Below are 22471 nucleotides of genomic sequence, written 5' to 3'. Positions count from 1 at the left end.
GATCCGCTCTCACCAAGGCTCTGGCCACATTCTCCGCACAGCCAGGGGTCAGATCCGCTCTCACCAAGGCTCTGGCCACATTCTCCGCACAGCCAGGGGTCAGATCCGCTCTCACCAAGGCCCCGGCTGTATTCTCACCGCACAGCCAGGGGTCAGATCCGCTCTCACCAAGGCCCCGGCTGTATTCTCACCGCACAGCCAGGGGTCAGATCCGCTCTCACCAAGGCCCCGGCTGTATCCTCACCGCACAGCCAGGGGTCAGATTCGCCCACAGCACCTCCACGTGTCTGAGAAGTGCAGGAGCAGGTGGAGGTGCTCGTGAGGGGCGAGCACACATAGGCACACAGATGCACACACAGATGGACATATGGGCACACACACACAAAGTACACATCCATAGGTGCACGCACAGGCAGGCACACGAGCACATGCCCCCCCTGCCGCTGGATCCCAGCTATATCTGGGGGGATCCTGGAATTCCCATGTGACCTCCCCTTGGACGTGTGTTTGACCAGAACATTCTTGGTCACATCCACTGGTAGTGAAGGCCAAGCCCGGCCGCCTGTGTCTTCAAATTCAGGAGCCATCTGAGCGCTGAGGGCAGATCTGGGAGCTAGGGCAGTTGTCCGGGATTGTTACGAAGATCAATAGTAAACAGCCTGCCCTTCTTCCTTTTCTTTCCTCCCAGCCGCCTTCTCCTGCTTCTCTCCCCTTTGCTGCCTGACCTTGGTGCTTGTGTGCAGTGGAACTTGCTGTGTGCTGGAGCTTGTGGAAAATTGGAAACCTGCGTTTCTCCTGCTTCTGATTTTAAAGACAAACAGGTTTTCCACAAATATGAAAGGCACACCTGGGAAGTCAAAGTGGGAGAAGGATTTGGAATTGGACACATGAACACGGAAGGCTTCGTTCTGCTGTATGTGGCTCCCAAGTGATGGGACAGGTGTAAGCCCCATGGCAGCACGAGGGCAGGGCGCGTGCTTCTGCTGTGTGCTGAGACAGACGCGCCGTGTGCCGTGGGCTGCAGACGCACCCGCGTGCTGAGACAGATGTGCCGTGTCCTGTGAGCTACAGACACGCCCGTGTACCGTGGGCTACAGGTGCGCCGTGGGCTACAGACACGCCCGTGTGTCGTGGGCTGCAGACGCGCTGTATGCTTTGGACGTAGACTTCTTAAACTTCTGCGCAGCAGTGGCATTCTCTCTTAAATTTGAAATGTTTTTATTTGGCCAAATAGATGTTTATGGAAAGTTAACAAAGTTCAGTGTTCCTTCATAACAGGGAAACAGTTGAGTACTTAACCTGAGATCTGAGTTTGGCTGCAGTGGTTGTTAGAGGGATAATATCAGTAGCTGCTGAGCAGCTGTGGCTTTAAGTATCAAAGGAATAACGGTGTCATTTAAAAATACTGCATGATGTTTAAAGAGCCTAAAGCTGCAGGCTGGTATCATTTTATCTGCTCTATGTCAGGTAGAGAGAGGAGACGAGGAGTGAACCAGACTTGCAGCCCAGCCACTGGTGGTTAGTGTTTCCAGAGAACCTGTTTCCCAAGAGCGGCCCTGTGGTTGCTGTCAGCCTGAGGCTGCTGTCACCCGGCCATGACTGTCCGTGGCCTGCAGTGAGTGACCAGGCCACAGTGGATGGGTCAGAGGGACTCGCGGACGTTGATGCTGGCAGGGGCCTGACATCGTGAACCCTGTTTTCCATTGTGGCGCGGGGCCCTGCGCCTCCCTCCCAAGCAGCTGAGCACAGTCAGCCACACTGTCCGTATGAAAGGCCCTGCTTGTGTGTGTGGCCCCATGTGATGCCCTCCAGAGTGCTTGGAGGCCACAACCCCAGGGGAAATGGCCCCGTGCAACGAGGCCCCACCCACCAGTGCCACAGGCTGTCCCCAGCTCACAGTGCCAGCTCATCTCCCCAGGCATCTCATGTCACCAGAGTCCAAGGTGCCAGGCTGCCCGCCCCCCTCCCATCTTGTCAAAGGGCCTTTCCTGGCGTGAGTAGAACTGGGGCTTTCCCTAGGTTCTGCTCATCAGGTGTACAGCTGGAAGCCATGCTGGTCCCTCCCTCCACACCAAGGACTCTAATGCACAGGTGCCCAGTCACCAATGCAGGTGTGCTTGCACCCCCGACATGGCAGTTCCTCCGGCCATATGCACGTGCAGGGCGGTCCATTGTGGTAGCCTTGGGAGCTGTCTTGGTTATCTTGTGTGATTGTGATCTGTGAAGATCCAACTGAGGTCGTCGTCACCTCTTGTGGGACACATTCCAAGACCCCAGTGGATGCCTGAAACCGCGATAGTGCTGAACCCTGTATATACTGTTTTCCCCTCTGGGAACACATGTCTGATCAAATTTAACTTACAAGTTAGGAACAGTAGAGACTAAAGACATTTGTGAATCAAACGGAATGATTGTAAGGGTGCACTGTGATAAATAAACATTGTGAGGCTGACGACTGTAAGGGTGCACTGTGATAAATACCCTGTGAAGCTGGTCTCTTTCTCTTGCAGTCTTACCGCTCTGTGTGCATCTAGTTTTAGACCTTGGTTGAACACAAGTAACTGAAACCAGGGAAAGCAAAGCCGAGTGGGGGCAGCCGCTAGAAGGGAGAGGCAGCCTCAGGGCACACTGTGGGGCCTCGGCAGTTAGGGACCCTGCAAACTCCACACGCCAGTTGTTTGGCGGCACAGCAGAGCACCCGGAAGGGGCACATGCCTGTGACAGGAGTGAGATGTGGTGGAAAGAGGCGCTTAAAATTATTGAGGACAAGATGGATTATTCAGTATTTAATGCTAACAGCTGGCTCTCCATTTTGATGTGAAGGGGTAAGCTAGATTTTATTTTTTATTATTTTATTTTTTACCTTTAGGCTCTCCTGGACTGGGCTAGATTTTGTATACACACATTTCAGGTGGAGGTCTAAAAAAACTGTTTGGAGCGTATAAAGAAAAATAGAGGCCGGGCGCGGTGGCTCAAGCCTGTAATCCCAGCACTTTGGGAGGCTGAGACGGGTGGATCACGAGGTCAGGAGGTCGAGACCATCCTGGCTAACACAATGAAACCCCGTCTCTACTAAAAAATACAAAAAACTAGCCGGGCGAGGTGGCGGGCGCCTGTAGTCCCAGCTACTCGGGAGGCTGAGGCAGGAGAATGGCGTGAACCCGGGAGGCGGAGCTTGCAGTGAGCTGAGATCCGGCCACTGCACTCCAGCCTGGGTGGCAGAGCGAGACTCGTCTCAAAAAAAAAAAAAAAAAAAAAAAACAAAGAAAAATAGAATATATTTGTAATCTTGGAATAAGGAAGGACTGTGTTTCCAAAATAGAAAAAATAGATAAATAAATAAATAAATAAAAAGATTGGAATATCTGATTTTTTAAAATTTATTTTTATTTTTTTATTTTTGAGACAGTCTTACTCTGTCTCCTAGGCTGTAGTGCAGTGGTGTGATCTCAGCTCACTGCAACCTCTGCCTCCCGGGTTCAAGCAATTCTCCTGCCTCAGCCTCCCGAGTAGCTGGGACTACAGGTGTGTGCCACCACGCCCAGCTAATTTTTGTATTTTTAATAGAAATGGGATTTCACTATGTTGGTAAGGCTGTTCTTGAACTCTTCACCTAGTGATCCACCCGCCTCGGCCTCCCAAAGTGCTGGGATTAAAGGCATTAGCCACTGCGCCCGGCCTGTCTGATTTCATAGAAATGAAAAACTTTTGTTGGACCAAAATCAACATGAGCAATGTTGAAAAGAAAAATGATGTTTAGGGAGAAAATGTTTTTCACATATATAACCAGAGATTAACAACAAGTCTATTTAAAGACTTCTTTAAATCACCAAGAAACTCATAATCCACTCCATAGAAAATGGCAAACCATATGAACAGATAAAGAGGAAGAAGTTTAAATGACACATACCCTAAACTGCCAATGTGACCATTAATCAGGGAAATGCAGATTGAAACAAGGTGTCATTTCCTGGCTAATTTTGTGGTAACAAGATGAGGTAAATTGTCCCAGGAGCTGAGGAGGAACCGCTGCTCTAGGTAGGGGAACAGGAGGTGGCACCACCCACACACACTGTCACATATCGGCCCTGACATCAGTCCCGTGGCCGTGCTTGGACTTGGGCACAGGTGCAGAGACGTCTGAGCTGAAGCCCAAGGGCCTCGTCCTGATCATCGTCCTGTCCTCTCCTGACGTGCACTTCGGAATGAGCAGAACATCTGCGTCCCATTTCTAGTGCCGTGCATGGAAAACAAACCCAAGTGATCATGTGTGGATGCTCTGTGTGTGCGCCAAAGCCTCCGCCTAAAATCAGGGGAGAGATCTGGCTTTAATGCACCCTGTTGGAAAGGACAGAGGGACGAGAGGACAGGTGGAGATGCTGGTCTTTTATCCATGCTCCATGTTTTAAATTAATACATTGAGATATTCAGATAATATGAAAATGTGGAATAAGATGAGAGACTTTTGGCAGGCTGTCACTAACGTGCCCTGCTTGCTTGTTCGCAGGTATGGATCCTGGCGGGAGCCAGTCAACCCCTATTATGTCAATGCCGGCTACGCCCTGGCCCCAGCCACCAGTGCCAACGACAGCGAGCAGCAGAGCTTGTCCAGTGATGCAGACACCCTGTCCCTCACAGACAGCAGCGTGTAAGTCCCGCCCCGGATCCCCTGTCCCTCGTGGACAGCAGCGTGTAAGTCCCGCCCCGGATCCCCTGTCCCTCGTGGACAGCAGCGTGTAAGTCCCGCCCCGGATCCCCTGTCCCTCGTGGACAGCAGCGTGTAAGTCCCGCCCCGGATTCCCTGTCCCTCGTGGACAGCAGCGTGTAAGTCCCGCCCCGGACACCCTGTCCCTCGTGGACAGCAGCGTGTAAGTCCCGCCCCGGACACCCTGTCCCTCGTGGACAGCAGCGTGTAAGTCCCGCCCCGGACACCCTGTCCCTCGTGGACAGCAGCGTGTAAGTCCCGCCCCGGATCCCCTGTCGCTCGTGGACAGCAGCGTGTAAGTCCCGCCCCAGACACCCTGTCCCTCGTGGACAGCAGCGTGTAAGTCCTGCCCCGGATCCCCTGTCCCTCGTGGACAGCAGCGTGTAAGTCCCGCCCCAGATCCCCTGTCCCTCGTGGACAGCGGCGTGTAAGTCCCGCCCCAGATCCCCTGTCCCTCGTGGACAGCGGTGTGTAAGTCCCGCCCTGGACACCCTGTCCCTCGCAGATGACAGCATGTAAGTCCCGCCCCGGATCCCCTGTCCCTCGTGGACAGCGGTGTGTAAGTCCCGCCCCGGACACCCTGTTCCTCGCGGACAGCGGCGTGTAAGTCCCGCCCCGGACACCCTGTTCCTCGCGGACAGCAGCGTGTAAGTCCCGCCCCGGATCCCCTGTCCCTCGCGGACAGCAGCGTGTAAGTCCCGCCCCGGATCCCCTGTCCCTCGCGGACAGCAGCGTGTAAGTCCCGCCCCGGATCCCCTGTCCCTCGTGGACAGCAGCGTGTAAGTCCCGCCCCGGACACCCTGTCCCTCGTGGACAGCAGCGTGTAAGTCCCGCCCCGGACACCCTGTCCCTCGTGGACAGCGGCGTGTAAGTCCCGCCCCGGACACCCTGTCCCTCGTGGACAGCGGCGTGTAAGTCCCGCCCCGGATCCCCTGTCCCTCGTGGACAGCGGCGTGTAAGTCCCGCCCCGGATCCCCTGTCCCTCGTGGACAGCGGCGTGTAAGTCCCGCCCCGGATCCCCTGTCCCTCGTGGACAGCGGTGTGTAAGTCCCGCCCTGGACACCCTGTCCCTCACAGATGACAGCGTGTAAGTCCCGCCCTGGACACCCTGTCCCTCACAGATGACAGCGTGTAAGTCCCGCCCCGGATCCCCTGTCCCTCGCAGATGACAGCATGTAAGTCCCGCCCCGGATCCCCTGTCCCTCGTGGACAGCGGTGTGTAAGTCCCGCCCCGGATCCCCTGTCCCTCGTGGACAGCAGTGTGTAAGTCCCGCCCCGGACACCCTGTTCCTCGCGGACAGCAGCGTGTAAGTCCCGCCCCGGATCCCCTGTCCCTCGTGGACAGCAGTGTGTAAGTCCCGCCCCGGACACCCTGTTCCTCGCGGACAGCAGCGTGTAAGTCCCGCCCCAGACACCCTGTTCCTCGCGGACAGCATGTAAGTCCCGCCCTGCTGCAGAGCACAGCTAGCTGAGGGGACTTCGTGCTGACCCAGCGATGCCTGGGCTTTGTCTTCAGGGAAAGCGTTTCCTGCCCCCCAGGTCTCGATGAGAGTGCATCTGACACGCAGCAGGCTGCACTGCGGAGGCTGTCCTCCAAGCAGCGCAAGCGAGGGCTCAGCTTTGTGTCGATTGCTTCTCTCTGTGACCAGGGCTGCTGGGACCTCCCCACGAGGAAGGATTGAGGGTGAACCTAAGACAGTCTGTAGGCTCCCCAGGCTAGAGTTTGGTCTTTGGTTTTCAGAGTCTGGGGTTTCAGCTTAAAAGACAGGCACAGGCAGTACAGGGTCCTGTCTTGTCCCTGTCACCCACTTGGCAAGGGGCTGGGAGCAGGAGTGAGGGAAGGTTTTGTGGTTGTACTAAGGCCAGGGCCTCAGTGGCCCAGGGACGGCCTGAGGGTTTGTTCAAGGGCCCTGAACAAACAAAATCGCTTACACATGTCTGACCCTTGAGGTGTCAGGCGGAAGCTTATTCTTTCATTGTCCAGGGAAACCCCATGTGTAAGAACGTGCTTGCTTTATGACCTCTTCCCCTGTGCTTCGCAGCTGGGTTTTTGGGGCCTATGTACACCCCACCCTTCGGAGTTGCTGAGGCTACAAGCATGCGCCACCACACCCGGCTAGTGATTATTGTTTTTTTTTTTTTTTTTTTTTTTGAGACGGAGTCTTGCTCTGTCGCCCAGGCTGGGGTGCAGTGGCCGGATCTCAGCTCACTGCAAGCTCCGCCTCCCGGGTTTACGCCATTCTCCTGCCTCAGCCTCCTGAGTAGCTGGGACTACAGGCGCCCGCCACCTCGCCCGGCTAGTTTTTTGTATTTTTTAGTAGAGATGGGGTTTCACCGTGTTAGCCAGGATGGTCTCGATCTCCTGACCTCGTGATCCACCCGTCTCGGCCTCCCAAAGTGCTGGGATTACAGGCTTGAGCCACCGCGCCCGGCCGTGATTATTGTTTTTGTGGAGACGAGGCCTTACTGTGCAGTGTCGAACTCCTGGGCTCAAACAGTGCACCCAGTTTAGCCTCACGAGTGCTGGGATTACAGGCATGAGCTACTGTGCCTGGCTGGTTTGTTCTTTTCATTTGTCTATCTTTAAACATTTTTCCAAAACCTGAATTTCAGATGAGCAGAACAAGTTGTCAGATTTTATTTCTGAACCAAATTCAGCCAGCCCACATTGCCATAGGTCTTGGCCCCTTCGTTTTTCCCCAGGTAACTGTGGTGGTGCGGGGGCAGCTCCCTGCCCCTTCCCGGCAGAGCTACTCTGTGTGGCTTCTCCTGGTTTCTTTCATCCTCTTTTAATTTTGAATCTTCAAAATAAAATGTTGACTTGCTTTTAGCAGCACCTCACTTGAAGTTATTGGAGTTGAAGCAGTGCCTGCCATGGCCCTGAAGCCTTGGGCCAGATGGTTGGGTGCAGAGCAGCCCACAGAGCGCCTGAGCAGACCACGCATCCTAGCATCTGGTTTCCCTCTTCCCCAAAACTGCGTTACTACAACAAAAATTAACCTGCCAACTCAGTTTTCTCAAAAAGTCTCCTAATTCTCTCTAAGAAAAGGGACATATGTTTCCTAAAGGGAGGACCTAAAATAAATAGATATTTTTTTTCCTCGATATTCTGTTCATCTTGGTTTGTACTGAAGTGTTTAAGAATTTGGCATGTAAAATTGCTACACATACTTGAAAGTACATCAGAGGTAAAAAGTGGACAGGTGAAGAGCATCATTCCGGTGGGGCAGCTGGGCTCTGCTTTTGTGCTGGGGGCGAGCTCACAACTGTTCCACATGGCGCTCCAGAGGCTGTGGGCTGTGGACACAGATGTGGGGACAGTGCCTTATCCACAGAGGCCTGTGAAATTTCCCCATCCAAGTGTCACATCTGGGAAACCAGTAGAGTGGTGGCTTCAGGGCCCTTGAACAAACCCCCGAGGCAAGTGTTAGGTGAGTTGTAGATTCGCTTGTTCCTGACGCCCACCGTGACCAAGCCAGACCTGGACTTGGCTCACCATTGCCCACAGCACTTAGTGGTGCTGTGACAGCTGAGGATGCCTCAGGAGGTGCCGTGTCTGCCATGCAGCCCTGGATTGGGCGCTCTCTCACGTTGCCCTGTGTCTCCTGGCAGCTCTGGGAGGCCCCTGGGTGCGGCACGGATCCGTGGAGCTGCCATGCTTCTGAAGGCGGCTTTTCCTTTCTTTCTTTTCTTCCTTTTCTTCCTTTCTTTCTTTCTTTCTTTTCTTTCTTTTCTTTCTTTTCTTTCCTTTCTTTCCTTTCTTTCCTTTCTTTTTTCTTTTTTGAAACGGAGTCTTGCTGTGTCGCCCAGGCTGGAGTGCAGTGGCGCAATCTCAGCTCTCTGCAAGCTCTGCTTCCCTGGTTCACACCATTCTCCTGCCTCAGCCTCCTGAGTAGTGCTCCCAAAGTGCTGGGATACAGGCGCCCGCCACCACAGTCACCTAATTTTTTGTATTTTTAGTAGACAGGGTTTCACATGTTAGCCACAATGGTCTCAATCTCCTGACCTCTTGATCCGCCCATCTCAGCCTCCCAAAGTGCTGGGATTACAGGCGTGAGCTACTGCACCTGGCCCGAAGGCAGCTTTTCTAATAGCGGGGAGAGGGCGAGGGCTTTCTTGAAGGATGGTTGTGAGTGAGTTATCTTAACCCTGGGGTCATTTTTCAGACCATATATAATTTGACTTATGTGTTTTTTATGATCTTCTAAAGGGTTCATAAAGAAAACGTGTTGTGGGCCGGGCGTGGTGGCTCATGCTTGTAATCCCAGCACTTTGGGAGGCCGAGGCGGGCGAATCACGACGTCAGGAGATCGAGACCATCCTGGCTAACACAATGAAACACCGTCTCTACTAAAAATACAAAAAACTAGCCGGGCGTGGTGGCGGGCGCCTGTAGTCCCAGCTACTCGGGAGGCTGAGGCAGGAGAATGGTGTGAACCTGGGAGGCAGAGCTTGCAGTGAGCCGAGATCGCGCCACTGCATTCCAGCCTGGGCAATAGAGCGAGAGACTCCGTCTCAAAAAAAAAAAAAAACCTGTTGCGAAAGAGCTACCTTGTGCCTCCCTCAGAGACCACACTGCCCTGCCAGCTCCTGGAGAGAAGCAGAGTGTGCAGCCTTGGCATCTCTTACCTTTCCGTGGGGCGCTGGTTGTCCTGGCTGCTCACTGTGCAAACCTTGAAATGTTTTTGGTCCATTTAGCAATGCCCTCCAAGGCAGGCACACTGCACCATGGTCTAGGCCACAAGCAGGAACCAGCAAACGTTTCCCATGCAGGGCTGGCAGTGAATATGTGAGACTTTGCAGCCACATGCAGTCCCTGTCACAGATTCTTCCCCTACCCTTTAAAAGTGTGTAGAAATCACTCTCAGCTGTCAGGCCCTAAAGAACAGGCAGGCACAAGGAGGCTTTATGGAGGTGCCCAGTAAACACCAGCTGGGAGGGTGCGTGTCTGGGCACCTGGGCTTTACCGTCACATGTGAACCTTTGTGTGTACATGAGTGTGCACGTGTTCCCCTGCACACATATGGGTGCCTGCATCACCCGTGTGCACGTGTCTCGGTGGTGGCTCACGGGTGTCATCACCATTGCCTGCTGACTGGCGGTCGGGGCCGGCAGCCCTACTGGCACGGTGCTGGCCCTCCTGCTCCTCTCTGAGTTAACGGCTGCCTCTTTCTCCTGGACAGGGATGGGATCCCTCCGTACAGGATCCGTAAGCAGCACCGCAGGGAGATGCAGGAGAGCGTGCAGGTCAACGGGCGGGTGCCCCTACCTCACATTCCCGTAAGTACTGGTTCTGCGGCCCTCAGCCCATCGTCCTCCCCGCTCAGCGTGGGCCTGGTGAACTGGCGCGCGGGAAAGGCACTTGCCAGACTTCCCACGAGCCGGGCTTACCTCTAGGCGTAAGCGTGTGATCCCAGAAACATCTGCACGTGGCCAGTCCCTGAGGGTGGCCGGGGACATCAAGTCTCAGGCAGCATTTAGGGCCCAGAGGGAGCTGTTCATTCAAGAGGGCCCCCACGCCCTGAGGCCACACCCTCCCTGGTGGTAGGAAGTGTCTTGCCTTGTGAAGTTGGGTGCTTCCCCTCAAGGGGAGAACTCTGAGCCTTTCTCATGACTCAGAGCCCAGACCTGGCCCCTGCACAGCGCTTGGGGAAAACTTGGTGTTTTTGTGGCTGAACGAGGGTCACCTCTGGGTGAACGTCTTGATTTTAAAGCTGCCTCGGCTTTCACTGTTGGATAGAATAATGGTGCCTTTGCCCAGTCTCGGGCATGGGGGCTTGGCTGGTCATCAGGTCACAGAGCTGAGTGCCGGCTGGAGCCCAGCACAGCCTGACTCTGTCTCCAGAGCACTCCTGTGTTGATGAACAGATTAATGATCTGTCCTTATTTTGATGGGTTGACTGAACAGGAAGGATGTTTATGAGAAGGTGAGAAAAGCAGTGGTTTTTTGTTTTTTTTGTTTCTTTTTTTGAGACGGGAGTTTTGCTCTCACTGTAAGCTATGCCTCCTGGGTTCACATCATTCTCCTGCCTCAACCTCCTGAGTAGCTGGGACTACAGGCGCCCGCCACCACACCCGGCTACTTTTTTTGTATTTTTAGTAGAGATGGGGTTTCATCGTATTAGCCAGGGTGATCTCAATCTCCTGACCTCGTGATCCGCCCATCTTGGCCTCCCAAAGGGCTGGGATTACAGGTGTGAGCCACCACACCCAGCCTCAACTGTGGGTTGTTCTCAACCCACTGTTAGCTGCGGTGTCTGAGGGTGAACCACGTGACCATATGTGTGTCTGTGCAGGGAAGTAGGCATTTTGAGAGCATTGACAACATTGACATTGAAATCTTGGTCAGGATTTCTTAGCCTTTTAGCTTTTCTGCAGACATCAGTTTCCAAGTCAGGAATTTCTTTATGGTTGAAAAGAAAGGATGTTGGTTTGTTCTCACTTCTGAGAAGATGCCAGCCAACCCTTGACTCAGGTTTGGCTAAAACTAGGCGCTCATGGTGTCTACTTAACAAAAAGCAGATGATATTGTAGGCCATGTGTGGGTGCGTGCGTGTGTGCGTGTGCTCTGGAAGGTCTGGGGCCCTGCCTGCCAGGCATGGCCGAAAGCTATCATGAGGTCACAGCCCAAGTCGACGGCTCCTGCACAGCCACCGGCCTCTGATTTTCAAGTCACAGATCCCAAACGTCCAGAACCCGCAGAGCCGCCCTGATGAAGGAGGCCCGAGAGACAAGACAGCTGAGCGACCACAGGCCCAGGCCAGCCCTGTGTGCCCCTGAGGATGGGGCTTGAGTGGGCTGAGACCTGTGGAAGGCTTCTGTCCACAGGGGTGCCCCGATTTTGGGGTGCTGGTCAGAATCTTCATGTGTAGAAAGTGCATGTCACGGACTCTGAATGAGGGGGCGTCAGGCAGACAACCTCCCCTTGGAAGGGTCAGGAAGGACAAAAGCTGAGGAGTGCGTTGGTGCCTGGAACGTGGACCTGGAAAGACCTCTCAGGATGCAACACAGAGAAAAGAGGAGGCCGATGGCGAGTCCCTGGTGTCATCAGAACCTTCCAGAACCGAGGGAAGCACAGAGCCCTCAGGTCCTGGAGGGTCACAGTTGAGTCACCGGGAAGATGAAGCCATCAGAGGCGGCAGGCACAGTCAGGAGCAGGCCCTGCCACATGCCGCACTACCAGAGGGCCCTTGTGTGGTGGGGTGGGGGCCACCGTGCGTTTCTGTGTGAACAGCCTGCAGCAAACGACCTCATCAGAGGCTCTGTAGGAACCTGGATCGAGTCCATGTGGCCTGTCAGGCGGGGCTGTGGTTGGAACCTTCGGTGGGCAGTCCCTCAGCCAGAGGCCCAAGTGAGAAACCCACAGCACGAGCACAGCTGCCCGGGGCCTGCTGACTGCTGCTACTGGGAAATTGCACCTGAGGATGGTGGTGAGCCGAGGCGGGGAGGCCCAGGAAGCCGATGGGCTAGCAGGACGTGCCATGGCTGCACCGCCCGCTTCTGCTCTGTTGAGGGCCTTGCTTTTGCGAAAGCTATGCTGTTTCTCTGGTGGGTCCCTGGCTCTGCAGCAGGCACAGCAGGATGGGAGCAGCTTAGATGCTCATAGGAGCAGAACCCTGTTGTGGCTGCACCCATGGATGTCCAGGCTGCATGCCCCGTGTGAGACTTTTTAACACCTGACCATGAGAGGTGGAGCGGGTTCATCCCGAAACCCCCCCGCCCCAGCTGTCCGTGGAAGAATTGTCTTCCATGAAACTGGTCCCTGGTGCCGAAAGGTTGGGGGCCGTGGCTTTGCCGCATCTGGTCCCAGAATCCCTGGTGATCTTTGGCCTTTGTAATTACTTTGAAGTTTCACGTTTTCATTTACTTGGCTTTTTCCTTTATGGTATTTTTTTCTGTTCCTCCAAAGCTGGAGAGGTTGCCATTCTCGTAAATGTGATGACTCTGACAGTTTTGCTGTTCTCAGAACCGTGGTGACGCAGCCTGCAGGGCCACCTGGAGTCTTTTTATGGAACTCGCGTGGCGGCCTGAGTGCTCCTCTTGGCCCCTCAGCTGTGCTGCTCTCTGGAGTCTTATTTTTTATTTTTATTTATTTATTTATTTATTTTTTGAGACGGAGTCTCCCTCTGTTGCCCAGGCTGAAGTGCAGGGGTGTGATCCCTGCTCACTGCAAACTCCGCATCCCAGGTTCACGCCATTCTCCTGCCTCAGCCTCCTGAGTAGCTGGGACTACAGGCGCCCGCAACCACGCCCGGCTAATTTTTTTGTATTTTTATTAGAGACGGGGTTTCAATGTGTTAGCCAGGATGGTCTCGATCTCCTGACCTCGTGGTCCGCCCACCTCGGCCTCCCAAAGTGCTGGGATTACAGGCGTGAGCCACTGCGCCCGGCCCCCCTTGGAGTCTTTTTATGGAGCTTGCGTGGCGGCCTGAGCACTCCTCTTGGCCCCTCAGCCGTGCTGCTGTGTGGGCCTGATGATGGGCTTTTCGTCCTGCTCTTGGTCTCTGTGGTGCTGACTGTTCAGACCATGAGTGCTCCTGTCTGTGCCTCTGGCTATCTGCAGACACAGCAGCTGTGGTCCCTGCAGTACTGGCAGCTCCCAGTCCTGTGTGTGCCACTCCCGCCTTTGCGCCTTGCCCAGCATTGGGCACGGAAAAGCCGGCATGGCCCCCCAGCCTCCAGGCCCCGGCTGCAGCGGGAAAGGGTGGCTTGTTAGTTCCTTGTCATCTGTATGGATGCCCTGCTGTCCACACATCTGGACACATCGGCCCATGTCCCTGCTGGTGCCAGCCCCAGCCTTCCTCATCATCTTCTAGAAGCACTGGATATTCATCCTTGGCTCCGGGACAGACCCTTCCCGACACTGGGCACGGCCGAGACTCCAGCAGTGACTTCTCCCAGCTCTGAGACATCACCCAGTGCCCTGGGCGTGCCCTTGGCCCCTTCATACTCCCATGTTCCCTGAAGTGAAGCCTGTGGTTCCAGGCCCAGCCTCTCTCTGAGCCCCGTCTACTGTGGAGCATCTGAGCCCGGAGGAGGCCCTTTGTATAGCTTCCGTGTCCCGCCTCGCCCCATCGTTCTGAGGGTTAGGTGCTGTTTCTACTCTCATTGTGTAGTTGAGAAACTGGAGTGCACAGAGCCAGGACTGCGCCAGAGCCCATGGCGGAAGGGCAGGAAGGCCACACACATGGAGGGTCCCACCTCCCAGCTGCCACCCTGCTCGCAGTCACAGGGGAGCTGTCCCTGGCTCCATCCCTCCATGGCTTAGACACTGGTAGCCTGGATTTTAAAGCATGTTTTGCCGTGAAGGATGTTATTGGAGCAGCTGGCAAAATTGGAATAATATCTGCCACATGATGTTACTGTATCGGGGTCAGTTTTTTTAACCATCTATATTTGTACTGTGGTTAGGTATGAGAGCGACCTTGCTTTTGTTAAATACACTCTAACTGGTTCAGAGCAGTGAGCGTGCCTGTATGTGTGTGCGCCTGTATGTGTGTGCGCCTCTGTGTGTGTGCCTGTGTGTGTGTGTGCCTGTGTGTGTGTGTGCCTGGGCGTGTGCCTGCCCATGTGTGGGCGTGTGTGTGTGCCTGTGTGTGTGCCTATGTGTGTGTGTGTGCCTGCCGGTGCGAGGATGATAAAGTACTTATGGCAGAATGTCAGCCCTTGGGGAATCTGAGTGAAGGTGGACGGGAATTCCTTGTTCTATTTTTGCAGCTGTTTTGAAGTTTGAAATTTAAAATGAAGTACCCTCAAAAGTTACACAGCGCCAGGCATGGTGGCTCACACCTGTAATCTAGTGCTTTGGGAGGCCAAGGTGGGAGGAGTTCGAGGCTAGCCTGGGAAGCAAGACCCCCATCTCTATTTTTTTAAAAAGCTATATGGTGCATTACTGTAAAATACACTGCAGATATATTGTTGTTATTATTATTATTTTGAGACGGGGTCTCACTCTCTCACCCAGGCTGCAGGGCAGTGGCATGAACTCGGCTCACTGCAGCCTTGATCTCCCAGGGCTTGCGCAATCCTCCCACCTCAGCTCCCAAGTAGTCGGGACCACAGATGCCACCACACCTGGCTAATTAAAACAAAATTTTTTTTGTAGAGACGAGGTCTCACTTTGTTGGCCAGGCTGGTGTCTAATTTCTGACCTCAAGTGATCTGCTCGCCTCTACTTCCCAAAATGCTGTGACTATAGGCGTGAGCCACCACCTGGCCTTTACATTATTTTAAAAAGGAAAGCCCGCCTTTCCCAGACCTCCCCTGTCCTCCAAATCCTGTGTGTCCTTCCCTGCCCTGGGGCCTCGGGGGTCTTCTGCTCACACCCACTGCGGGCGTCTCCTCGAGTGTTTCTCTGAAGCGGATGGGGAGCGCTGGCTGTGTGTCCTGAAGCTGCCCTGCTCAGGCCTCTTGATCTGGTAGTGGGGAGATGCTGGAAAGAAGCAGCCCTGTCTCCTGGGTCTGGGGGGGAATGATGGACAGACTAGCCGGACAGGAAAAGGGGGGCCGTGAGGAAGTTGATTCCCAACTGAAAGGAGGAAAAAGTAAACTCTTGCTTTAAAATACAACAAAGGCTGGGCCTGGTGGCTCACACCTGTAATCCCAACACTTTGGGAGGCTGAGGCGGGCGGATCACCTGAGGTCAGGAGTTGGAGACCAGCCTGGCCAACATGATAAAACCTCATCCCTACTAAGAATACAAAAATTAGCCAGGCGCGGTGGCGGGCACCTGTAGTCTCAGCTACTTGGGAGACTGAGGCAGGAGAATCGCTTGAACCCGGGAAGCAGAGGTTGCAGTGAGCTGAGATCGTGCCATTGCACTCCAACCTAGGCGACAGAGTGAGAGTTCATCTCAAAAAAATAAAAAAATAAAATACAACAGAGCTAGCACACGCCCTTTCCCTTCACAAAGAAATGTTTTGGCAGTGACCTTTCAACCCCCATGCCTCACCGTCCTCTCCCTCGCAGCGCACGTACCGGGTGCCAAAGGAAGTCCGTGTGGAACCTCAGAAGTTCGCTGAGGAGCTCATCCACCGCCTGGAGGCCGTGCAGCGCACACGGGAGGCCGAGGAGAAGCTGGAGGAGCGGCTGAAGCGCGTGCGCATGGTGAGTGGGCCTCGGTGGTGTCCTGCTGTTCTCTTACAGCTAGGATGTCCTGATGATCAGGACAGCTTTGGCGTCGATTCCTCGCGGGGATGCCCAGGGCTGGCCGAGGCCTGCTGACCCATGAGGCCTCCCTGCTGAATCCCCCATGCCCCTTTCTCCGCAGCCGAGCCCCAGCTCAGGATGGGATGTCCAGCGGCCCCATCCCACCCTCAGAGGCCCAGAGACACACCTTGGTCACCCGCATTGAAGGGGCCGGGGGTGACACAGCTGCCTGCTGTACCTGGTCCTTCGTGGGTAGCAGGGCCACAAGCTGAGGCTGCAGCAGGTGATCTCAACTTCTTCACCCCATGAGGCCGGCAAGTGGGATGAGCATGTGCAGAGCAGGAAGGGCTAGTGGCATGCAGGAGTTTTCTTCTACGTGCACTCAGGGGCTGCGATGCCTGAGAAGTTCCACCACCTCCTGGTCACTCTTGGTTCCTTGAGGGCCATGGTGCACGAGCCTCTAGGCACTTGTGTTGTAGGACTCTTTGGTGAGTTCAGCTAAAGACAGGTCCCTTTCACATGGCCACGAAAAATTAGGCTCACAGACAATTTGAAGGGTGAGAAGGACAGAGTTTATTGGGTGAAAAGGTAAAAAGGGAAACAGGCAGGCACGGTGGCTCACACCTGTAATCCCAACACTCTGGGAGGCTGAGGCAGGCGGATCACCCGAGGTCAGGAGTTCCAGACCAGCCTGGCCAACATGGCGAAACACCATCTCTAATGAAAAATACAAAAATTAGCCGGGTGTGGTGGCAGGCGCCTGTAACCTCAACTACTCAGGAGGCTGAGGCTGGAGAATCGCTTGAACCTGGGAGGTGGAGGCTTCACTGTGCCGAGATTGAGCCACTGTACTCCAGCCTGGGTGACAAGTGAAACTCTACCTCAAAAAAAAACTTCACACAAAGCCAGAGTTCTGCTAGTATGCTTCCTGCCTGGCAAATTGAATCCCAGGTTCCACCCGGGAAGAGGCGGGGCCAGGCTCCTCCCCACTGCAAATGGCGCAAACTTCTGTGGCTCCACCCCAGTGTGGGCTCCACCCCAGTGTGCGCTCCTCGCAGTGCACGGGCCGCCTGGAGTTTCTCTGGAGACCCCTTCCTACCTGGATGTCTCACTTGCGGAGCTGCCCTTGTGGGCTGGGCAGGCAGTGCACACCAGTGACCCCAACACTGCGGGGGGCTGAGGCGAGTGAAGCACTTGAGCCCAGCAGTTTGAACCCAGCCTGGGCAACGTGGCAAATTCCTGTCTCTAGAAAAAATTTCAAAATTAGCCGGGCACAGTAGCACACACCTGTGGTCCCAGGTATTCAGGAAGCTGAGGTGGGAGGATCACTTGAGCCCGGGAGGTCAAGGCTACAGTGAGCCAAGGCTGTGCCACTGAACTCCAGCCTGGGTGACAGAGCAACCTGCCTCAAAAAAAAAAAGCCGTTGCTTTTCTCTTAGCCAGATTAATTCCTATGGGAGGTAAATGGGCACCATCAACTGGGGGGGGGGGTCCTTCATTCTTTCAATATTCGTGAATATGAATACTTAGAAAACGTATACGCTTCTGAGCATTTCCATTCACCTGATCTGTGATGTAAAATGCAGACCCTCAGCTCTCCTCAGACCACAGGAGACCCCTTGGTGCACCCACTCTTTCACCCACAGCCCGGGTGAGCTGTGCCCTGAAGCCTGGAGATGCCACCATGAGGGTGGATGCAGGGTGCAGCTGGTAACCGAGCTTGGAAACCAAGCGCCGGGCACTGTGTTGAGATGGTGGGAAGACCTTACACAGCTCAATGAGTAGCTGAGATTCATGTCGGGGACCAGGTGTGGTCGCTGCAGGTGGTGGAGCTCTCCATGAAGGGGTTTGTGTGAAAATGTCTCACACACACACATCAATTTTTTATCCTTAGTAAATTGTTCTGCCACCATGTGGAGCTGCATCCTCTCGTCTCCCCTGGCCCTGGGTCTGAGGGTCACTCTCATCTGGGTAGGGCACAGGTGTGGGTGGTGCCAGCTCCAGGGCTCTGCAGGTGCCGAGTTCACCTTCTCCACAGTCCCCCAAAGAAAGGACTCAGGGAATTTGTCTTCCAAGATCCTGAACCTAGCCAGGGCTGGCAGGACCAGCATCAGTGCCACGTGGTTCCTGTGGCGGTGAGTGAGGCCTCACCTTGCAGACCTGGTGGTCACTGGAGCAGCTCCCTTGCTTCCTGGGGTGGCCCTGGGGAGGCTGGCTGTGCGCACATGAGGTCAGCGGCGTTGGGGCCTGCCTGGGGGCCTTACTGGGCTGTTGTCTGAAAACCAAACATTGGGAACAGAGTTGCCACGAATACGGAAACGTCGGCAGGCCACACCCGGGTCCACGGGCTGTGATGTCAGCATCATCATTTGGGTGGCAGGTGAAGGTTACCAGCCCTTAAACAAACATGCTCACAAAAGAAACGTAGGAAAGGAAAGCCTTTGCTGTTTTGCTGCCGTGTTGGCCTCTGTAATTTTCTGCTGATCTTTGTGCCTTGACCCATTTGCAGTGTGTGCTTCTGGTAGGGCAGGTTCACATTTTGAGTGAGACTTTTTTTTTTTTTTTTTTTTTTTTTTTTTTGAGACAGAGTCTCGCTCTGTCGCCCAGGATGGAGTGCAGTGGCCGGATCTCAGCTCACTGCAAGCTCCGCCTCCTGGGTTTACGCCATTCTCCTGCCTCAGCCTCCCGAGTAGCTGGGACTACAGGCGCCCGCCACCTCGCCCGGCTAGTTTTTTGTATTTTTAGTAGAGACGGGGTTTCACCGTGTTAGCCAGGATGGTCTCGATCTCCTGACCTTGTGATCCGCCCGTCTCGGCCTCCCAAAGTGCTGGGATTACAGGCTTGAGCCACCGCGCCCGGCCGAGTGAGACTTATTTTAAAAAAAATGTTTGGCCGGGCGTGGTGGCTCAAGCCTGTAATCCCAGCACTTTGGGAGGCCGAGACGGGTGGATCACGAGGTCAGGAGATCCAGACCATCCTGGCTAACACGGTGAAACCCTGTCTCTACTAAAAAATACAAAAAACTAGCCGGGCGAGGTGGCAGGCGCCTGTAGTCCCAGCTACTCGGGAGGCTGAGGCAGGAGAATGGCGTAAACCCAGGAGGCGGAGCTTGCAGTGAGCTGAGATCCGGCCACTGCACTCCAGCCTGGGCGACAGAGCGAGACTCCGTCTCAAAAAAAAAAAAAAAAAATTTTTGTAGAGATGGAATCTTGCTATATTGCCGACACTGGTCTTGAACTCCTGGGCTCAAGTGATCCTCCTACCTCAGCCTCCCTAAGCACTGGGATTTCAGGCATGAGCCACTGCGCCCAGCCTTGGGCAGGACATGTTAAAGGCAGGTGTAGCCACAGGTGTTGAGTGTGTGGCTCTCACCTCTGACTCTCAAGGCTTCCCCACCCCATGGAGTCCTGGCTCTGTCCCAGCAACAGGGAGCACGGCAGAGTCCTGGCTCTGTCCAGCACCACCAGGGCCCGGGAGTGGTGGTCCTTCCCTAAAAGGAATAACTCCAGATTTTTGTTTTTCTTTGTTTTGTTTTTTCGAGACGGAGTCTTGCTCTGTCACCCAGGCTGGAGTACAGTGGCGCGATCTCGACTCACTGCAAGCTCCGCCTCTCGGCCTCTTGGGTTCACACCATTCTCCTGCCTCAGCCTCCCAAGTAGCTGGGACTACAGGCGCCCGCCACCACGCCCAGCTAATTTTTTTGTGTTTTTAGTAGAGACGGGGTTTCACTGTGTTAGCCAGGATGGTCTCGATCTCCTGACCTCGTGATCTGCCCGCCTCGGCCTCCCAAAGTGCTGGGATTACAGGCGTGTACTCCAGATTCTTTTTTTTTTTTTTTTTTTTTTTTGACGGAGTCTTGCACTGTTGCCCAGGCTGGAGTGCAGTGGCGCGATCTCGGCTCACTGCAAGCTCTGCCTCCCGTGTTCATACCATTCTCCTGCCTCAGACTTCCTATAGCTGGGACTGCAGGCACTTGCCACCATGCCTGGCTAATTTTTTGTATTTTTAGTAGAGACGGGGTTTCACAGTGTTAGCCATGATGGTCTCGATCTCCTGACCTCATGATCCGCCCGCCTTGGCCTCCCAAAGTGCTGGGATTACAGGCATGAGCCACTGCGCCCGGCCGAACTCCAGATTTTTTAAAAACCTATTTTCATCATAAAATTTGGGAAATTAAAGTACAAAGAAGAAAACGAAAACCATTAGCTGAACGGTTAAGTTAATCTGTAACATTTCACAGCCCCATGATGGAATTCCTGCCAATGCAGACCTTGACTGAGGTGGCGAACAGCATCAAAACTTGAAACACTTTTAGTCCCTTGGAAGACCTTCGGTTAAGAATTCTCCCCAGAGTGCCCAGGCCTTTTAGCCCTACAAAAACAAGGAAAGGGAGGCAGCATAGCCACATCCACCAGGGGATGCCCACCACCTGCCTGTCCTCTGGCTCTGCCCCAGCGTCTGTCTATCCTCTGTAGTGCCATATTTCACCCTCAGTCCCGGTGCAGATGCCCACAGCCAAGCCCACAGCAACTCTGGAGCATGCCTGTTCAGTTGCGTTTGGACACTTTTGCAGGTGTGAGAGTTTGGTGCTAAACGTTGGGGGGTTTGTTTATATTAAAACACAGAGGTAGGCTGTGCACGGTGATTCACATCTGTAATCCCAACACTTGGAAAGGCCAAGATGGGAGGATCACTTGAAGCCAGGAGTTTAAGAGCAGGCTGGACAACATAGTGAGACTCTCCATTTCTACAAAAAAAAAAAAAAGAAAGAAAAAAAATTAATGAGGCGTGGTGTCCTGTAGTCCCAGCTACTTGGGAGGCTGAAGCAGGAGGATCGCTTGAGCCCTGGAGGTTGAGGCTGCATTGAGCTGTGATCGCACCACCGCGATCAGGTGCAGTGGCCCAAACCTGTAATCCTAGCACTTTGGGAGACCCAGGCGGGTGGATCACCTGAGGTCAGGAGTTCGAGACCAGCCTGGCCAACGTGGTAAAACCCCGTCTCTACTAAAAATACAGAAAGTGTAGCTGGGCATGGTGGTGGGTGCCTGTAATCCCAGCTACCCAGGAGGCTAAGGCAGGAGAATTACTTGAACCTGGGAGGCGGAGACTGCAGTGAGCCAACATTGCGTCATTGCAGTACAGCCTGGGTCACAAGAGCGAAACTCCGTCTCAAATGAAAATAAATAAATAAATAAAAATAGGCCGGGCGTGGTGGCTGACGCCTGTAATCCTGGCACTTTGGGAGGCCGAGTCAGGCGGATTGCAAGGTCAGAAGATTGAGACCATCCTGGCTAACGTGGTGAAACCCGTCTCTACTAAAAATATAAAAAAATTAGCTGGGCATGGTGGCGGGTGCCTGTAGTCCCAGCTACTCAGGAGGCTGTGGCAGGAGAATGGTGTGAACCCAGGAGACGGAGGTTGCGGTGAGCTCAGATGGTGTCACTACACTCCAGCCTGGGCGACACAGTGAGACTCGTCTCAAAAAATAAAATAAAAAATAAAAACAAATAGGCCGGGAGCGGTGGCTCACGCCTGTAATCCCAGCACTTTGGGAGGCCGAGGGCGGTGGATTACCTGAGGTCAGGAGTTGGAGACCAGCCTGGCCTACATGGTGAAACCGCGTCTCTACTAAAAATACAAAAAAATTAGCTGGACATGGTGGCACACTCTTGTAATCCCAGCTACTCAGGAGTCTGAGGCAGGAGGATTGCTTGAGCCCGGGAGGTGGAGGTTGCAGTGAGCCTAGATCGTGCCACTGCATTCCAGCCTGGCTGACAGAGCAAGACTCTGACTCTAAATAAATAAATACATACATACATACGTGGTAGCTTAGTTCCTTCCCTTTCTATTGTATTAATACCATATTTACTCAACACTTTTAGTTTGTCAATCCAATAAGATGAGAAAATAAATATGAGGCCGGGCGCGGTGGCTCAAGCCTGTAATCCCAGCACTTTGGGAGGCCGAGACGGGTGGATCATGAGGTCAGGAGATCGAGACCATCCTGGTAACACGGTGAAACCCCGTCTCTACTAAAAAATACAAAAAAACTAGCCGGGTGAGTTGGCGGGCGCCTGTAGTCCCAGCTACTCGGGAGGCTGAGGCAGGAGAATGGCGTAAACCCGGGAGGCGGAGCTTGCAGTGAGCTGAGATCTGGCCACTGCACTCCAGCCTGGGTGACAGAGCGAGACTCTGTCTCAAAAAAAAAAAAAAAAAAAAAGAAAATAAATATGAGATGCAACTTGGAATTAAAGCGATCAAATGTTTGCTCTGACAGATAAGCTTCGCCACCTGTTAACTTGGAGAATCAAGTGAAACTCCACTGGCTTTAATGTGGAAGTTCGTCAAGAAGCATCACAGCATGTACAAAGCCCAAGAGCCCTTCTGTATAAGGGCAAGGTTCTCCTTAAAATATAAGGGGAGGCCGGGCGCAGTGGCTCACGCCTGTAATCCCAACACTTTGGGAGGCCGAGGTGGGTGGATCACGAGGTCAGGAGTTCGAAACCAGCCTGGCCAACATAGTGAAACCCTGTCTCTACTAAAAATACAAAAATTAGCTGGGCGTGGTGGTGCACACCTGTAGTCCCAGCTACTTGGGAGGCTGAGGTAGGAGAATCA

General features: G+C 54.0%; 1 protein-coding gene across 3 annotated transcripts in view; it reads left to right on the top strand.

The window, feature by feature from the left end:
• LOC105485918 (axin 1) overlaps positions 1–22471 on the top strand; it is a 68833-nt gene that overhangs the window by 34969 nt on the left and 11393 nt on the right. For all 3 annotated transcript variants that reach the window (XM_071083766.1, XM_071083764.1, XM_071083767.1), the window contains 3 exons: positions 4508–4648; positions 9889–9985; positions 15674–15811. In XM_071083766.1, the coding sequence (XP_070939867.1) occupies positions 4508–4648; positions 9889–9985; positions 15674–15811 (376 nt within the window). The remainder of the gene's footprint in view (positions 1–4507; positions 4649–9888; positions 9986–15673; positions 15812–22471) is intronic.

The sequence above is a fragment of the Macaca nemestrina genome, chromosome 18, assembly GCF_043159975.1.
Source record: "Macaca nemestrina isolate mMacNem1 chromosome 18, mMacNem.hap1, whole genome shotgun sequence".
Classification (NCBI taxonomy): Eukaryota; Metazoa; Chordata; class Mammalia; order Primates; family Cercopithecidae; genus Macaca; species Macaca nemestrina.
This window is presented reverse-complemented; position numbering and strand designations above follow the sequence as displayed.